Consider the following 19,876-nt stretch of genomic DNA (forward strand, 5'->3'; position numbering starts at 1 on the left):
TGTTACTAAATCACAGCTGTCTTCTAAGAATGCTCTCAGTAAAATAAAGTTAGATTCTGAATGATCTACACGAAGGCATAAAGCCATCATCATCATAAAATAAATACAAATAAAGAAAGATATTAAAAAACTGATAGAAATAAATGCTAACACAATCACTGTAACACAAAAAATATTAAAAAACATTTTTTAGATCTCTGCTGAGTATACAAAGATGAGCCACTTTCTGCCCTGCAGGGAGCGTGACATTCTCCCCAGTAGCAGCTCTGTGGGGAGGGCCTGCTCCATTGAGAATTAGTTCATTCTCTAGAAGTGAAAGAGAAAGGGGAAACTTGAATACTAAGACTCTATTTGGTTAACTGCAATTTGGTGGTGTTTGAAGTTTTGGAGATATTAATAATCAAAATATGCTCCTATTACCTCTCTGTTAGTAAAGCCACAATCCAGCTTTGTAGAAACTGAGAGGCAAGGATGCCAGCCTATCTAATAGCCTGGCTACCTTCACAGAATCTTTAGAACTCACTTTACTCAACTCTCAACTCCTGGTACTTGTCAACTGTACATCACCAGGGCCTAGAGAAGAGTCTCATAGCAACTGCCAAGCCCTCTCCTTTTGAGTTAAATAAATATCCTGAAATTGTGCAAAGAATCAAAATTTTTTCACTGAGCCCCATAAAAGACTATGTAGTTAGAGAGGCACAAATAAAAAGTTTTTCTTAACTACAAACTACATTTTGTGATGGTCCTAGAAACCAAAAATAGTTCATTGTTCCTTTTGCCTAAGAATTCACTGTGACATAGCGAAAAGACCTCCCTTCCTCCCAAAACCAGAGGTACACACTTTTCTAGAATCTTAGGACAAAAACAAATAAATCTAAACATGAATTATATTTGTGACTGAAATATATAGTAAATAAAGATTTTGAGATCAACATTACAGAAATTTATACTAATGTTACAATTTATTCCTTTATCTGTAAAAGTAATATGAAGTCAAGGCTGATAGAATTGTATAAAACTGTTTCTGCTTCTTCAGTTTTAACTTTAATACAAGCTCTCAAAGATCACAGAGATCCACAAGACAGAAAATCCTCCTCCCATTTTTGTGGCAAAGTCCCTTGAAGCAAATGACTTCTGTCCCCACCTAAAAACAGTCCTGACTTATCTATTGGGTACAGTAAGGACAGTGCTTCAAGCCCAAAGCACTTTAGGATGTCAATAGAAATGTTTTCTTGTCAAGTCAGAAGGTAAAAAAAAAAAAAGTCAAAGAAAATGTTGAAATATATAATGTTAAAATATTAATCTTCATATCAATACAACGATAAATATATGTGTGTATGTATATGAAGAAGGGGGCCCATTTTGCCCCACAAAGTCCTCTCAATTGTTTTTTTTTTTTGGAATTATTTCTTACGTATCCCAGATGCCAAGCTTCCTTTCTCAGCCAGGGAAAGTTCTCACCCTTTGCAAGAAATACTTTCTTTTACCTAATTTCTCTGAGAAAAGTAATTTGTTTTAGAAGTTTTGGGGAACAAGTTTTAACTTAATATGTATTCAGCGAGGAAGTCTCTCCCCCAAAGTTAATTTTTTAAAGAGAAGGAGGAAGGTAGGAGGAGATGAGCACTTCATATGATACCCTGACAGCATGCAAGGAAATGCAATCTCCCATGCTCGCCTCAGTGTGGACTAAGGGCAGAACAGACTCTCGCTCCTCTTGCGCGCTTTATTCCACGGCCGTCCAGCAGGGGGCGCGTGGCTCTCAGTAGCCGAAGCTGCTGGCTCCCCAGAGCCTCAGGGACCGTATCCCTATTTGCCCCAAGGTCATAGCTCCTAACCTAGCTTGCCAGTCCCGGGCCGGGGACACCAGGGAGTAAGCCCGCGGGGCTGGAGACCCCGGCGCGGGTGGGGCCAATAGGGTGGGGCGGGAGGGCTCTGAGGCCAGGGATGCGATGACAATGCGGACGACGGATGAAAGGCACCAGGGGCCCGGGTCCCGAGCAGTCAGCGCGGCCGCCAGACTCCGCGCCCAGGAGGGGGATGGGGTGCTCCTAGACGCTTGCCGGCCCCAGTCCCACCCAGGAGCCCGGGAACCGCCGCCGCCGCCACCACGCGCGCCGAGCGGTTGGAGCCTCGTTGCCAGCCCAGGGACTTGCGGCCCGGACCGCGGGGCCGAGGGGAGCCGGGGGGCAGGAGAGGAGGTCCTGAGCCCAGCGGAGCGCCCGCCGAGAGGGCGTTCTCCCCGCCCCCGGTGCCTCGCCCGCCTGACCCGCCCCAAGCACCGGGAGATCACCTCCGCCCGTCACCTCCTCCTCCCCTCATCTAGGTCCACCCGGGGCTCCCTCCCCCGGGCCGCCCCCGAACACGAAGTTGGCGGGAGCCTATAAAAGCCGGTGACGGCGCGACCCGCGGACACACGGTGCAGGCGCCCGAGCCGCCGCCGCTAGAACGGCGCCAACTCCTGCCCTGCCTCGACCAGCGGCGCGACCATGGCCCATCACTGGGGATACGGCAAGCACAACGGTGAGTGCAGGCGGAGGGCGGCGCGGCGGCGGCGCCCGGGGCCCCGATCTCGGCCCCGGCCCCGCAACGCCCGCACCTGCTGTTTACCGCGGCTAGTCGAAGCACCCGAGACAAGGTGTGCGCCCGAGCCTGCGCCGCCCGCCGCTCCCCGGCCCTGGGATGCCCCTGTTGCCCCAGCCCCCGAGGTCTCTGTCGAGGAATCCCCGCATCCAGCGGTGGCGCGCAGGGCCCGAGGGAGGAGGAGCGCAGCCTCAGCGTCGGGACTGGAGGACAGTTGCCCCCGGGCCCCGAGCCGGAGACTATCCTAACCCGACCTAGGAGGAAGCGAGGAAGGCTTGTAACGGGAAAATTTTAGTTGTTGCTTGCAGAAAAATTAGGGGACCCCCTCCCCCCTACACACTTCATTCTCAGCACCACCTGTGGCTAAGGCGCTCAACACGAACTGTCCCGGGGCATTTTCGTGGGCTGGTTTGAATCCATTGCGGTGATTTCTGAGTTTCCCCATCATCTCTTATCTCCTAATGTTAGGGGGTCACCAGAAAGCCGGCTTTATCATGGCTACCGATCTGGGTTCTCCAGAGCCAACCGACGCAAGAGAAAGATGCGTCTGGAGCACCTTGCGTGTCTGGGGGTGGCGTGGGGCTTCCCAGGGAGTGGGGATCCTGATGATTACAAGAGAGGTGCCTGGGCCTGAGCAGTGACTCGGCCTTTACATTCAGTAGGACACTAGGGAGAAATCCCAACCTGCTCTAATCTTAAATGAGCTTGAATATCCTAAATGCTATCCACAGCCCTGACGGTAGTGTCTGCGCAATTTCAGTCGCTGAATTCAATAAAATGAGGGTAAACAAAGGTAATATTTATACGGCACTCAGTCTTTGTTCAATGACCTTTCATGTATTGATTCCAATTCTCACAACTTCTACGATGCAGATGTTATTACCCCATAATACAAATGACGAAACTGAGGCACGAATTAAGGGCTTTGCCAGAGGTATTCAGCTAAGTGGTGCCACCAAAATTGGAACGGAGCAGATTGGCTCCAGAATCACTGCCCCTTTCTAGGTGCTGGGTGTGCCCTTCCCAGCACTGGGGGATTCACAGGTCTCTTCTGAACGCTAGGACCGGAGAACTGGCATAAGGACTTCCCCATTGCCAAGGGAGAGCGCCAGTCCCCTGTTGACATTGACACCAAAGCAGCCCTTCATGACCCTGCCCTGAAGTCTTTGAGTCCTTCCTACGAGCAAGCGGTTTCTCGGAGGATCCTCAACAACGGTCACTCTTTCAATGTGGAATTTGATGATTCCCAGGACAAAGCAGGTCAGTGTTTAAAAAATAACTTGTGCCTTTTACCCAGTGACTATTTTCCCAGCTTAATGGGAGGAATCAGGAGCAGTGGCTTAATACTGTTTATCTCAGTACTCTAAGATGCAACTTTGCTAATCTTCATTAGGTCCCAGGCTCTGAGAAGTAGGCTAATTATTTTGAAGTGGCCTGGGACTGTTGCTCCCCTATAAAATTCCTGGTTTCTATATAGGGCATTGAATAACTGTGACCTGCTTGTGAAAAGTCACAGAAATCAAGGTCGCCAGGAAGTGAAGATCAGCAAGGATGAGATTTGCAAAAACTGAACTTTTAAGATTCTTTCTAAAATATTTGCTTTCCGGAATTGGTCTTATCCAATAAAAGTACACCTTAGTGCTCTCTTCAAGGCAGCAGTGAGGGGAGTGATGAAAACCTCACTATTTAAAATAGTGAAATTTTTTTGAAACATTACATTTGTGGATACAAATGTGATAAGAGGTGGCAGTATATTTTGATATGCACCCAGAAATACATTCCACAAATGAAGATGTTTTAGAGTTGGTGGGCATTGGCCCACCTGGCCCATTGCTGACAAAACCAATTACCGTAATTTATCTGTATTGGAGCTGTTTACAGGATGCCCATTGAAAGCTTCTTTTTTCTTATTTAGAAACAGGAGAACAATCCCATTCAGACATGGTAGCAGCTTTCTTTGCCCACTGGTTGGTTTAATTGCCAGTGCCCTATTTTCCTGAGTGCTTTCCTCTGAAGGTCGTTGCAAACACATAATGAGTGGTGTTAGTATGGGAGCGGGGAGAGCATGGGGCAAAAAGAGAACACAAACAGGGACGCATTCAATAATGCTGTCAAAATTTTGGAGTAATGACCGATAGTACTAATATATAATGTGTAATTATAACCACTATAGCCAAGTTGACCATTCTTTTTTAGTAGCTATCCAATGTATTAGGTCCAGTTTGGAAAAAAATCCCTCCTCTCCCCTTTAAAAAAATTTTTTTTGACACTTGGATTTCTGAAGCAGTGATTCTGGAAGACAGTTTGATGGAGGATGATGTGGAGATCATCTAAGAAATGTTTTCAACCCACCTGTGCCCTGTGTGCACCTCCCCCCCAGTACACACACATGCACACACACACATTCTGGCATAGTGTAATGACTAATTAGACTTTGATTAGATTTAGTAGAGGATGTTCACTGAAGACACTCCTGCAATCATTCTGCTACACTGTCTTTCCAAGTAAACCTCCCACTCCAAAGAAACAATGCTCAAGTGATTAGGCTAAAGATAAGGGAAACAAATATATTTCTTTCCTGTTAAGGATACTGTATATTTTGATTACAATAGGACAAGACCACAGGTCTTGGTGGTATTGTATGTATAGAAAGGATGCTATAAAATTTCACGTTTAGTTATTTAAAGACCAAAAAAGTGAGCTCTTTTAGTCTTTAGCTATCAACTTCTACAAAAAGAGATACAGTGAATGTATGTTTCAATGTTGCCAGTGAGATCATTGTTTTCAGTGAGTGTTATGTCCACCAGTTATATACCTCATTGGATGCTACATAGAAATTGAATACTTTTTTGGAACAATGAGGAAACAAATGTCTAACAAATAGAACCAGATGAGATAAATCCCTATGTTCCTTACAAATCTGATCATGAAATAATTGTTCCAGTAGTATATTATTCCTGGAAAGCGGATTTCAGCATTTAGTAAAGCAACTGTAAGCTTAGAATGGGATTGGATAGTCATGGGATCAAGTTCCAGCCCTGCCACTAACTAGCTCAGTGGCCCTGGGAACAATAGCAACTTAGTCTCTCTAATTTTTAACTTCCTTAACTGTAAAATTGGGGTAACAGTAATATTTACCACAGAAGAAGGATTAAATGGGACAGAGATATAAAGCACCTAGCCCAGCACCTGGCACAGAATAACTCCACACTAAGTGACCATTGCTGTTTCCATGTCTTCATATCATTTGACTGCTTTTATTAAGCAATTGCCCTAGCGATTGCACCTGCGATAAGATTTCTGAAGAAGGTTTCTAATGAGCTGTGAGATTACCTGCCATCCCTTGATGGGATTTAAAAATTTTATTTTTATATGTTCCTGAACATCTCATTTATCATATTAAAGTGTGTACTGATGTTATATGTGATGTTATTATATAGTTATGTTTTAGCATGAATATGTCAAGTTCTGATGGATTTCTGCACAAGCAGTAACTGATTAGAGCTAGCCACACTTAGTTCTAACTACTTCTCCTGGTGAGTAACACATATCTTATTAAAGCCATGTTTAGATTGTGAAAAAAGTGGTTCCAAGTGGGGTCTCAAACCCATGTCTTTAAAGACACATGTGTTATTCACTCAGTTCTTATAAAACAACAACAACCACAAGAAAACCCTTCCTAACACCAATTAAATGCAAGGTCAGCTAGGTACCATGAAGGCAGGATAGAGACCTGGTCTCTCTCCTGTGTCCCTAGAACTTGTGTTGGGGAAACATCCAGTAGAAAGACACAGGAATTACAGATGCAGACAGTGACTTTTGGCCACAAAGACATACATTGTTCCATTCCAAGGAACAATGGAAACCTGAAAGAGACTTAGGAGTCCTCCTGTGTAAGTCAGCAAAGACTTTCCAGGGTCAATAAAACTTGTGCTGAGGCTTGAAGGATTTTGGTGTCTTGGAGGAGACTCGAGGCAAAGAGAAGTAGGAAAGACCCGGGGATTTGAGAGAGTGCAGTATTTACTCTGTCAAACAAGGAAGAGTTAATGTTAGAATGACCTGCTGTCTTTTATGTAAGAAAGATCCCTTTGTAACTTTGCCCAAACCTCTTCAACATTGTCAGTTGTTTTGGTTAAACAAGGAAGCATTTTTTTTTCCTAGGATGCAGACTACATTAAAACGTTGGCATTAAGGAAAAACCCATCTATAGAATAAAACAATCATACCATGCAGAGAAACACCCTTTAGACTTTTTTTTAAAAGAATCCTAGACTCTCAGGTTAAAACAAATGATGGAGATACTCCAGTCAAATTCATTTAAAATAAACATGAAACAGAATGCTAAGGAGTTTAAATAACTTGCTAGTCATCTCCTTTCTGGTTTGTCGCTGTGAGACTCAATGACCATCACTTAAAAATAGAAGTTGAATGAGGATCTTTGAATGATAACCATAGTTAATATTTAATGTGTACATACCATGTTTTTAAAAATTGATATGCTTTTCTATACACTTAAGTCTAAAAATAACTTATTCATTTTGGTCACTCGATATTTTAAATCAACAACTTAACATCTCTTTTTGTTAGGAGTTACTCTTATGGCATTAACATTTTTAGATATCTGTTATGTCTTGTTTTCTACACTTAAGTGCTTCAGTTCATTTTATTGATTTATTGATTTTTATTTCAGTGAGATTTCAGCCTTCTAGGACTTCTCATAGATTTAAGTTTTCAAATATATCCTAAATATTATCTTAGACTCAAACTTGAGTACTAAGGTATCAGGAACTGAGCTGGTTGAGTTTATTAGTATATTTACGCTTGAGAGAATTCTTTTTAAGTGCGGAGTTAATAAAAAAAAAAATGTGGGGGTAATAGACTTTAACTGGAAGCTCTCATCAATCTTCTAAATTCCTTTAAAAATAAACCACCTTTAATTAATGAAAAATTGCTAATCCTGTTAGGTTTTCAAAAAAATTATTAAAAAATAACTCTGCTTGAGTTCCTTTATTACTAGCTTTATCTGGGAGAAAAGAATACTAGTCAAATTATTAATTTCTGCTAACTCATTAACTTTTAATGAGTTTAAAACTCTCCTGCTTTATTGCAATCTTAGAGGCAAATATTGAAAAACCAATGCCTGAAATTATTGAGCCCATCCATATACAACTCTCATATCATTTCTGTTCTTTAGAAATGGAAATATTTTTATCTGTTTATTTTATTTCAAGAAAAAAAAGGAAGGAAACAGACAGTGTACCTATGCTCATTTCAAGCAGACCACTGCCTGTATGACATAATAGAACTTCATACATGAGTCTTGCTCGATTTTCAAGGACTTGCTTTTGAAACTTTAAAATTATCCTCCCATGAATAATTTTAAGTTAAAAGGAAACATAATAGCAGCAAGTGGAAGGGTTTGCTGTGCATACTGTTAATGGTGTAAGCAGAAACCTAAGTATTTATAAAACTGACCAAAGCATTCGAAATACTGTATTTAATTATGTTCATGTCAAAAGAGTTTCTTTTTTCTTTTTTTTACTCTCATATAATTTCCATATACCTGAAACTAAAAACTTCTGTTCTCTTGATTTTTAATTGTTGTTTACCCTAGTGAAAGTGACAGCTAAACATCTCACTATTTAAAAGAAATGGATTATGGACATCTTTTCCTCATTCATTTTCTTGATTTCAGTATGTCAACCCTAGGATTATTGGCTACTGCTAAAAAAGCAAAACAGCAATGCATGATTTAATAATTTTCAAATTATTCATAAAAGAAGATTGTTTACCTGCTGAAAAATGCCACATTTTTAGTAGACTTAGTCCTTTACTTCATTAATAAGAAATCCCATCGATTTGAATTTTAAACTGAAGATTATTGGAAATGGCTTATTTGTATTTTGGATTTAAGAGAAGTATTTGATATTCGTTAAGGTCTTTAGTTTGTTATTTGGATACATCTTACGTTAAGTAATAATAAAGTGATTAGGAAGAAAAAGTTAAATTTTCAGTTTTTAATTTGTGTAGATAGTCTTACTTATTACTGGAATGAATGTCTTAATTTTCACAAATAATATAATTTACATAATTTCCCTAAGTAATATGTATAGGAAGACAGATTATAATATAGTTAGTGCTTATTCTGTGTGTTACGTATGCAGTACGTATAACTGATGGCAGACCATCGAAATTAAAATTAGCTGGAGCTCTTGGTGTTGAGATTTGGATTTAAATTAAGTTTTAGGAATCTTGAAAAAGATATCCTGGTAGAAAACCCCATATTTATCTCTCTATCCCTGTGGAACACATCTCTGTGATACAATAATCATTGACTCTTCAGAGCCCCCACTAGCAGGGCTGGATTTTAAAGAGGAAACATATACTCAGTTTGCAGATTCTGCTATTTTTTCAAATTATTTTTGCATCAGAAAAACAGACTTCATTTTAAACTGGGACAGTTTGGAAATGGCATGTAGCCATCCAAATAAGTAAATAAGTAGCTCTACAAAAAGTGCAAGCTCCCTATCTTTCAACCAAATGTTTTTTTTATTTCACAAATAAAAAAATATATGCTACCTTTATTAGAGTTTGTAGTGATTATTATAACAATGTTTTTGGGAGGACTTCATTGACTAAACTCCATGCTAAGACTTTGAGAAATAACTAACTAGCTGAAGAAGAGGAGAAATGCTTCTTTTTGTAGCAACTTAATTTTAAGAATTTAATAACCTCTCCTAGGTATGATGGGCTTCTAATCTACCTAGCGACATAGTTTTATTTTAACAGGAGCTAAAACAGGTGTCTGGTAATAATAGATTGGCACTGAGTGAGTTTAATCATTGAACCTAGAGCATTTTTTAAATATTAGCAAAGCTTATTTAATAAAAACTCATATACATTCTTGCCTAATTCTAAATGTTCTCTGAAATAAGTAAATTAGGTTGGAATCTTAAGATCTGCAAGGGAGTGAATAAGAATAGGAAACAGCAGATAAGCTTTATTATTTTTAAAATTTAAGATTCTGATATGATTCTTCACAAGGGAAAGGAGATACATTTAGAAAGATAAGTTATATCTTGGATGCTTAATATGGTGTTATTTCATTTATTTTGCCACTTGGTAGAATTAACGATGTTACAGAGGATATTTGCTTTTGGGGATCAGCCAATTAGTAGCTTTAAAGTTATTATAAAGGAATTATTTCAGTACCAATTTATTTCATAAATATATATTTTGTTTTGAGGGTATATCATCATGAAAACTGGGAATTCTCTCGTTTTTGAAAAAGCCTAGAAGAGGGACACCTGGGTGGCTCAGTCGGTTAAGCAGCTGCCTTCAGCCCGGGTCATGATCCCAGGGTCCTGGGATCGAGTCCCACATCGGGCTCCTTGCTCAGCAGGGAGTCTGCTTCTCCCTCTCTCTCCCTCTGCTTGTGCTCTCTCTGTCAAATAATAAAATCTTTAAAAAAGAAAAAAAGAAAAAAGAAAAAGCCTAGAGGAGGAGGCAAATAAGGCTAATTCTTTCCTTACAGAATAATTAGATTAAAAGAAACTTACAATAATTTGTTTTTAAGTTTCAAAAGATGTGATCTTATCAGAATATATCCAAATTGATGTTTCTTAACCAGATCTATAATATAACACCACTTATAATTGTTTTTTTTTCTTTTTTTTTATTCCTTCTTTTTTTCCCTGGCCTATTGTAAGGCAGAGATGGCAACCAGAGATTGTATTAAGAGCCGTAAGAAAGGCCTAAATGTCTTCCAGCCAGCTCTATTTTTCACTTTGGGTAGATGAATGGGTATTGCTACCATCTATGCGTATTTGGGTGAAGTTAAGCAAACTTGACTGTATAGACTTTGTCGCTTTGTTTTGCAAAGCCAAAGTAAGTTTAGGTTCATTATTTTATAGAATTATAACCCAAAGCTAATAAAATACACTTATAACAACAGATTGTAGAACTAAACTAAATTTTAAAATCTTTTAAATATATTGGTAAAATTTCATTAATACATATAACTTAAATAACAAGTTTTATGGGAAGGATGGGAGAAACTGATTTCATACTATTTTAATTCTCTATAACACACAACTCATTAATTATCTGCAAATGGACTGTGGTCTAAGAAGATGACATCTAGTCATATTCTTCTGTCTTGTGTTTTACTCTAACAAAGTCCTATTAATACCAGAATAGTAGAATCTTAAGACAGTTATTAAAGTTAGAATTTTAAGATTTTGGAGACAATAGAGTACTGCATATGTTAGATGATCAACAAATTCTTAGTGAAGTAATAAACAATTGAACATAGCCACTTGACAGATGAGGAAATTAGGGTCAGAAATATTCAATAAAAAATTTACTGGGAGGGGTGCCTGGGCGGCTCAGTTGGTTAGGCAGCTGACTTTTGGTTTTGGCTCAGGTCATGACGTCAGGGTCCGGGGATTGAGCCAGCATCCGGCTCCAAGGGACCGTGCTTGAGATTCTCTCCCTCTCCCTCGGCCTCTGCCCCTCCCCCTACTTGTGCATCAGCTCTCTCTGTCTCTCAAATAAATAAATAAATCTTAAAAAATTTTTTTTTAATGGGACAAAACTAGTTAGTACCAGTGACAATCCAAATTCTGAAGAATTTGGAAAGCCAGGGCAAGGAGAATTGGGTATTCTACTAAGATCAATAGAATGCTTACGTTTTCACAAATTCTGTCACCTAAGAACAGGCCTCAGAGGTTAGCAAAGCAGGTGGTAGGACAGCCGCCGGGCCGTGTAGAGCAGAGGTTCCCACGTTTGTCAGCGTGTGCCACAGAACCGCATTGGCAAGCAGCCACACGGGCCCTTCCTCAGTGGTTCACAGAGGACTTAATAATTCCACCTAAAACTTCCTGTCTCTGAACTAGCACCTATGACTCCAAACCAAACCCAGAAGAGAAGTACCACTGTGCTCAGAAAACAGATGGGAAAAGCACCCATCCTTCCAGCCAACACAAGTGAGGAGAAAAGCCAGCTGAAATGATTTTGTTCAGCACTTAGACTAAACTTGAGTCTGGATTTAATTTTCACAGAGCGAAAATGTTGCTACAAGCATAAATTTAGAACTCTGAAACAGGATTAAATTAGATTGTAATATTTAGTACTGTGTGTGTTTCATGTGTATATGTATGTATATGTGTGTACACATGTGATTATGTGTATGTATATACATTCATATGCATATATACACTCATACACACATATGCACATGTATAATATACATATACATATATTATATATTTTTTTTTTTTTAAATTTTAGTGCTGAAAGGAGGACCCCTCACTGGCACTTACAGATTGATTCAGTTTCACTTTCACTGGGGTTCATCTGATGGGCAAGGTTCTGAGCATACTGTGGATAAAAAGAAATATGCTGCAGAGGTAAGATATGCTTTTTTGCTTTCCAGGGAAAGATGTAAATTGATATTCAGCATTAATTTCAAAACCTTAATTTTGTAAATTCGACTCAATCTAAGTGAACCATTTTTTTTTTACAAAGGACCTTCACATTTGCTTCTTATAGCTTTTATTTGTGATATTACAATTAATAGTGCAAAACATTCCCTATTACTTCCAAGGACATCATTTGCAAAAAGTAAAATGAATTCAAATTGGAGGATCCTGTTTTAATATAAATCTAGAAATAAACTTTGTGTCTTCCCGCAAGAATATGTAACTCTTTGTCTTAGAGTTGATGAAGTCACCTGCTATTATGCCAAATAGTGGATAATTAGAATTAAAATGAAAGAAAAGTTTATATTTTAAATTATCCACACATTCACTTTCTTTAGTAACCTCTAGCTATGAAGAAAAGATCACTGGACAAAATCTGTAGGATTTATTATGTGTATCATTCATTGTGGTTTTGTCTCCCACTTCTTTAGCTTCACTTGGTTCATTGGAACACCAAATATGGGGATTTTGGAAAAGCTGTGCAGCAACCTGATGGACTTGCTGTTTTAGGTATTTTTTTGAAGGTTAGTTGATGGCCCAAATTCTTTTTTTCCCTGTTTTTGAGAAAGATTAACCAAACAGAACATTCATAATAGACAGGACATTCTACAAAGAGCTGAGGAAATGCCTTTGGCTCCAAAATATTTTCAGGCTTCTGTCCCCCTCCATATCTGCTAGATTGAGGAGATGGAGGACAAAGAAACAATCTGAGAGGTATTCATTAGGTGTTATTTATATGTAAATGTGAAGGGTGTATACATGGGAAATGTGAAAGGAAGAAGAGGTATATTTCAGATGACTACTGGTTTTTATTTTAAAATTCATCCTTAACTGGATAGTACTGTTCCGTGATAGACTGCTAAATTAAGATCAAGTTTTGGAGGGCTCAGAGGCAGTGACTCAATATTGGAGAATTTCAGGCAACAGTGGGACATACAGGTTGAGCTGCCCTCCAGACAGTTGTAAAGCAAGTGAAGAAAGGCTGGAGATTCATGGGGCCTGACATCATATGTCAAGGTGGGAGCTACACGTGAATATGAAATCATCCAAGGAAAGCATGAAGAGGGAGATGATAAAGCTGCTGAGCATGCAGTCCTGAGAAACTGCAAAATGTAAGACATTTAAGACAGTGGTAAAGGTGGGGTGCCTGGGTGGCTCAGTCGTTAAGCGTCTGCCTTCAGCTCAGGTCATGATCTGAGGGTCCTGGGATCGAGCCCCACATCCAGCTCCCTGCTCAGCAGGAAGCCTGCTTCTCCCTCTCCCACTCCCCCTGCTTGTGTTCCCTCTCTCGCTGTGCCTCTATCTGTCAAATAAATAAAAAAAAAATCTTAAAAAAAAAAAAAAGACAGTGGTAAAGGTGCTCATAATGAAAAGACTAAAAAGGAATACAAGAGTTAAGGGAGAGTGCGGAGGCTGGAGGGCAGAAGGAAAGCCAAAGGAGGAGAGAATTTCAAAAAGGAGAGAAGTCAGTAGTGTAAAATCCTGCAAGATTAAGGTAAGCACTTGAACAGTGTTCTTTGTTTTGGCAGTTGGAGGTCAGTTGGAGGTCACTGGTGATTTTGAGAGGGTAGATCAGGGGAACCATGGGGTGGGGTCAGGGGGTGGGCAGGACTGGGAGGGAAGTTCTCAGTGAAAGTGGGGAAGTTCATGGTGCCAATGTAATCAGAGTAAGATGGCTGGCTGGGTGGCAGATAGCAAGTGGGAGACTTTGGTGCACTACTTGGAAACATTTTATGGTAGAGCTGCTCAAATCAAAACTGATGTAGTACCAACCGGATTACAGTACCTTGTATGTTGTGTCTTCCTATAGATTGGTGATGCCAAACCAGGCCTACAAAAAGTCCTCGATGCACTGGATTCTATAAAAACAAAGGTACAGTTGAATTTTTTGCCACCTCAGTAGAGTACCTATTTTTTTTTTTTTTTTTATCCCACTGGTTTTAGGAAATTTTTTGGATCAAAATGAATAGTCTTGGTTTGACATGTGATGTTTCGATGAGGAGTTAATAGAAGTAAGATGTTGCTTATATATTCATTTAACTTTTCTATATCCAAAAGTTGATCCTAATGCTAGTATAATTTTAAGACTTACATTTATTTAATCTTGCTTCCCCATCATTTGAACATTCATATTATAAGAGTCAAAGAATTCTCATAACTGCAAGGAAACTGAAAGATCATCTGGTCAAATTATTCACTCATTCATGCAGCAGATATTTGTTGAGTACTTACTCTGTGCCAATCACTTTGTTAACGTAGGAGATGCAATGGTGAGCATGAAGAATAATCCATCCCCATGTTTAAATTCTCTCTACAGCAGACCCACGTTTAGGTCATTGAACATCTGCTAAATACAATCACCAAGGGCAGCCCTGGCTTTATAATGCTCATTCTCAAACTGAAGTCACATTTATCTTCTGAAAGTCTCACTCATTACTCCTAGCTGACCCCTTTGAATCATGTGGAATAAACCTGATTCAAAAACACTAATTTAAAAAGATACGTTCATTGCAGCATTATTTACAATAGCCGAGATACAGAAATAGTCTAACTGTCCCAAACTGGATGAATGGATAAAGAAATGTGCTATATATATGTATATATATACATATATACATATATATATGTACAATGGAATATTGTCCAGTCATAAAAAAGAAGGAAATCTTGCCATTTATGACAATGTGGATGGACCTTGAGGGCATTAGGATAAATGACATAAGTCAGACAGAAAAAGACAAATACCATATGATCTCACTTATTTGTGGAATCTAAAAAACAGACAACAAAAACAAAAACACAGAAAAATGAGCTCCTAGATGCAGAAAACAGATTGGTGGTTATCAGAGGTGGGGGGGGGGTAGTTGGCTGAGGGGGATCAAAAGGTACAAGCTTCCAGTTATAAAATAAATAAATCAAGCACCTGGGTGGCTCAGTAAGTTAAGCTTCTGCCTTCGGCTCAGGTCATGATCCTGGAGTCCTGGGATCGAGTCCCACATCGGGCTCCCCGCTCTGCAGGGAGTCTGCTTCCCCCTCTGACCCTACCCCCTCTCGTGCTTTCTCTCTCTCACTCTCTTTAAATAAATAAATAAAATCTTTAAAAATAATAATAATAAATAAGTCATGGGGATATAATGTACAGCATGGTGACTATTAATAATATTGCATTGCATATTTGAAAGTTGCTGTGAGTAGATTTTCAAAGTTCTTATCATAAGAGAAAAAATATTAGTAACTAGGCATGGTAACAGACTGTTACGTGTTAACAAGTACACTTATTGTGGTGATCATTTTGCAATATATGCAAATATCAAATCATTATGTTGGGCGCCTGAAGGTAATATAATATTATGTGTTAATTATACCTCAGTAAAACAAAACAAAATAAAGTAAAAAATGTGATCCCTCTTTTTTTGACCCCATTCTCTAACAGCATTTTACGTACCCTCAGGCTAGTTATCTTTAGTGCCCTTTAACTATTCCCATACAACAATTTTCTCTCTTTGTAACAACCTCATCCCTCTACTTGTAACTCTTACTGTTTGCATCTATGGCTTTAAAAGTGTAGTGTCCAGAAAGGAAGGTGGTTCTTTAGTCCTGACCGAGTCATCAGATAGAATAGCAAGACAATTACCTCCTCATTAAAGATACTATATTTTTGTTACTGTGGCCTAAAACTGCATTATTTCAGAGGCAGCAGTTTCATTTTAAATACTGGATCTGATCAGTTAGTAACAATGGAAATGATAAGGGATGATTTGAGAGGACAAGATGAGAATTTGACATGTTATAGTCAGGCTCTCTCACCCATATCTGCTCATCTATATTTCCAAGTCAAATATCTCTGTTAATTTCTTTTCTACTTTGTTTCCTGATAAACATGGGACCTCTGTTTAAAAGAAAGAAAAAAAGTTCCAGCAACCAAAGAGGAAATATGTCTTTCCCACTCCCCTGCCTTCCTCCCGCTCTGATCACGTGACATTTGTAACGCGTGTGTTTGCCTTGTTCCAGGGTAAGAGTGCTGACTTCACTAACTTTGACCCTAGTGGCCTCCTTCCTGAAAGTTTGGACTACTGGACCTACCTAGGCTCACTGACCACTCCTCCCCTTCTGGAATGCGTGACCTGGATTGTGCTCAAGGAGCCCATCAGTGTTAGCAGTGAGCAGGTCGGTTTTCTAAAGTGAGGTAGAGCATTTCTCCAGGCAGTGGAGCTTGGCTTTTGGATTCGCACGGACCCGGGGTTGAACCCTCCTCCTGCTGCTTCTAGCTGTGGAACTAGCGTCCATAACAGTGCTGAACAGATAAGCAACATTCAAGAAATACTTGCTGTGATTATCCGTAACTTTAGGCAGTTTGTTTGCTCTGTAAAGGAACAAGTAATCATGAGGATTAAGTGAGATAGGTGTCTGTCACCTAATAAATGCTTTTATGTAAGCTACAAGGAAACTGAGGCCCAGAACAATGAGATTTCACATTCAAGGTTACATAAATATCAGTGGTAACTCAACAGCCAACGGCTCACTCACGAGAACTTGTGGCAGTTTTATTTCTATCAGAATACATTTCTGAGTTCTGACAAAAGTAAAAGCCATCCCTTGGAGAAAAAGTATCATCAAAACTCACTCCAAATCGCTTTAACAGCCCAGACCACAGACTCTTACCTTTCCCATACAATATAGTTTATGAGTTCAAGTTATTAATGCTCACTGTCAGTGACTGAGAAGCTGCCACCGACTGTCTCTATTCCCCCCACAATTGAAATGTAGAAAATGGACAGTCCTCAGTAGGATCCATAAGAACTTGGATCCCGGATAATTTAACTAATGTTACAGTAGCTGACTGACATTGAAATTGACTTTGAGGGTTGAGACTGAGGGAATATTACTGGACCAGAGAGATCATTAAAGGCTATTGATTTGTGGGTTGCTTTATTACTGCCCAAACCACCCTTCTTCATTTAGATCAAGATTTTCGAAGGGAAAGGGAAGGACCAGTTTGCAAAAAGAACCTCAAAGAAGTAGGAGACTGACTGAGGACTGTCTGTGTCGCATCATTGGGCCAGAGACATAAAACGAAGTTAAAAGGGAATAAAATCAGCCAATGTCAAGGATTTGAAATCCCAGTTTGGGCAGATTCATTTATGTGTTTCTACACATTGAAACAGAGATGCCCTCCAATCCCTTATCCCTTAGTGGATCCGGGACAACTTTATCCAATAGTATAGACACAGTAGTTTATCTTCCTGGGGCAGAAAACAAAACTCGATAATTTGGATCTAAAATTTTTATTATTATTTTATATCTCAGAAGCATTTCATAGGCTTTTGATGTTTGATTTTAAAATTAAAAGAGGGAAAAAAACAAGCTCACTGACAATTTCCTTCCAATGACACCAACAATCCTGTGTGTATTTTCCAGGAATTGATTTGTTATCTAAAAGCATACATATATAATGTTTATGTGATTGTATATTTCTTGGGAACCAAAGTGAACTTTGAACATTGATACATACATAGTATGGTGAATATTGGTGAATATTGGAGAATAAGCACATAAATGAATACTATTGGGAAACTTGTATTTTTAAATTTTTTAATCTTTTATTTTGCCTTTTAGATGCTGAAATTCCGTAGGCTTAATTTCAGTAAGGAGGGCGAGCCTGAGGAACTGATGGTGGACAATTGGCGCCCGGCTCAGCCACTGCACAACAGACAGATTAAAGCATCCTTCAAATAAGATGGCCCCAGAGCCCACGGCCAAAGAGTGGATCTTTGGGCTTCCCCTTAGCTAAGCACAAATCTACCTTGGTGAATTGGACCTTGGCTGCTTTGCATCTGGTTTTCTAGATCCTTTATCTCTCACCTGTTGTGCTTATTAGTAAAATGTGAAAAACTTGACCAGTTGTCGAGCTTGACCGAATTGCTGTGACTAGAGCTTTGCTTATGGTAATAGCCTTTCTGTACTAGAGAATATAATATAAGGAGTAGGCGAAAAAAACATCTCGACTTTGTTCGTAGCACATGGGGTGATGAGCACTGACAGTTGTTCACAAGAATGCTAACTTTAAAACATAGGAAAGTAGGATGATTGAGTGCAAATCCATACCATGAGATAAATGGAGCTCTGTAATGTAAATCAGGTGAAATAGTCATGATTCTATGTAATGTAAATCAGATGAAATAAATGTTCATGATTCTGAGATGTTATATTAAAGAAAAAAATTTTAAATTCTTATATATTTGTAGCAATGTTATCTTGAAAATGAATTATGTTGTAATTTAGTGTCTTTTGAATTACAGAGATGTATATGAAGTATTATCTGTAAAAATTGTTATAGTTGTGATACAGAGTATATTTCCATTCCAATAATATAACTTAATAAATATTGTATTTTAGATATATTCTTTAATAAAATTTAGACTTCTATTTTGTCTTATTTTATTCTATGCTGGGCATTGGGTAATAATGGAAGAGCAAAATGTGTACTTTTATAACTCCTATTAATTCATTATTAATAATAAGCCATCATAATTGGGGACTCATAATTGTAGGAGTTTCCATAAAAGGAAAAACCTTGAAGGTCATGTACTGTTTGCCAAGAGCTGTTTTAAGTGCTTTCTGAGCACTCACTCATGTGACCTTCATGAGAACTCTACAAGAATGAATCCTGCAAGGGAGAGAGGAACTGGTTAGACTAAAAGAAGCAAGGTAGAGAAAGGTGTACATGCGGAATCAATATATACTCCTTGGAAATAAAACAAATAAAAGTCCATTTTGTTTAAAGAAGGGAATTCAAGTGGTACCCACAAGCAAAAGAATAATTTGAGTCTTAGAAAGGTAAATTATACCCTTTACAGATAGGAAGAAAAAAGAATACATGAAATCAATATCTCCCACTATTATGACTGTTCTGGATTTAGCTGTGTGCCTAGACCATAGAATGAATTTTTGGCTGATGAGTTATTCTGGAAAGCCAAGTTTAACACATAACTCAAGTTCTACCCTTCAGAAAAATAAAACCTCTTTGTTACTTGAGATTAAAAAAAAAAAGGTCTCTAAACTCAAGGTGCCTAGGTGGCTCAGTCGGTTAAATGTCTGACTTTTGATTTTGGTTCAGGTCATAATCTCAGGGTCATGAGACTGAGTCCTGCATTGGGCTCTGTGATGAATGTGGAGACTGCTTAAGATTCTCTCTCCCTCTGCCCTACTCACTTTATCTCTCTCTCAAAAAAAAAAAAAAGTCTCTAAACTCATTTATACCCCTCACTTGCTTTACTAAAGAACTATGCTGAGTTTTGCGAAAGAGAAAGATCACAAGCTTTGGAGCTTGATTTGTTTTGAATCCCAGCTCTTCTCAACCTCTCTGATCGTAGCTATAAAAAGAGGATAACAACGGGGTACCTGGGTGGCTCAGTTGTTGGGCGTCTGCCTTTGGCTAGGGTCATGATCCCGGGGTCCTGGGATCGAGCCCCGAATAGGGCTCCCTCCTCTGTAATTCACACTCCCCCGACGTGTTCCCTCTCTCGCTCTCTCTCTCTCTCTCTGGCAAATAAATAAATAAATAAAATCTTAAAAAAAAAAAAAAAAGAGGATAACACCAAGGATTGTGATAATTATATGAGGTAATGTCTGGTGTATTGGAGGTGGTCAAAAATACTTTTTAAACTTTGTGTGTGTGTGTTATTCTGTTAACTGTACCATCAATTTTTCTTAGTTTCCTGGAATGAGGCTTCTCCTCTAATTCACTTTTTATTGCCTTGGGTATGGAACCCATACAGCCAACCTTGACTAGAATTGTTTGTAAACTAAAAGTA

At 39.1% G+C, this 19,876-nt stretch overlaps 1 protein-coding gene across 1 annotated transcript; it reads left to right on the top strand.

Annotated features, from left to right (window-relative positions):
* Positions 1-1,871: 1,871 nt before the first annotated feature.
* CA2 (carbonic anhydrase 2) lies at positions 1,872-18,488 on the top strand. The gene is made up of 7 exons (XM_032421877.1): positions 1,872-2,520; positions 3,643-3,840; positions 11,872-11,990; positions 12,494-12,586; positions 13,873-13,935; positions 16,074-16,229; positions 17,679-18,488. Exons 1-7 carry the CDS (start codon positions 2,487-2,489, stop codon positions 17,796-17,798), a joined length of 783 nt encoding a protein of 260 aa, XP_032277768.1. The 5' UTR covers positions 1,872-2,486; the 3' UTR covers positions 17,799-18,488.
* Positions 18,489-19,876: the final 1,388 nt, after the last annotated feature.

Source organism: Phoca vitulina, unplaced genomic scaffold, assembly GCF_004348235.1.
Source record: "Phoca vitulina isolate PV1807 unplaced genomic scaffold, GSC_HSeal_1.0 scaffold25, whole genome shotgun sequence".
NCBI lineage: Eukaryota > Metazoa > Chordata > Mammalia > Carnivora > Phocidae > Phoca > Phoca vitulina.

What these genes read in the sequence shown, in the direction of transcription:
- CA2 (XM_032421877.1), top strand. Translation starts at nt 2,487, where the DNA reads ATGGCCCATCACTGGGGATACGGCAAGCACAACG. An exon ending in GGGATACGGCAAGCACAACG is followed by an intron (nt 2,521 to 3,642) that starts GTGAGTGCAGGC and finishes TCTGAACGCTAG; the next exon opens with GACCGGAGAACTGGCATAAG. An exon ending in TGGATTCTATAAAAACAAAG is followed by an intron (nt 13,936 to 16,073) that starts GTACAGTTGAAT and finishes GCCTTGTTCCAG; the next exon opens with GGTAAGAGTGCTGACTTCAC.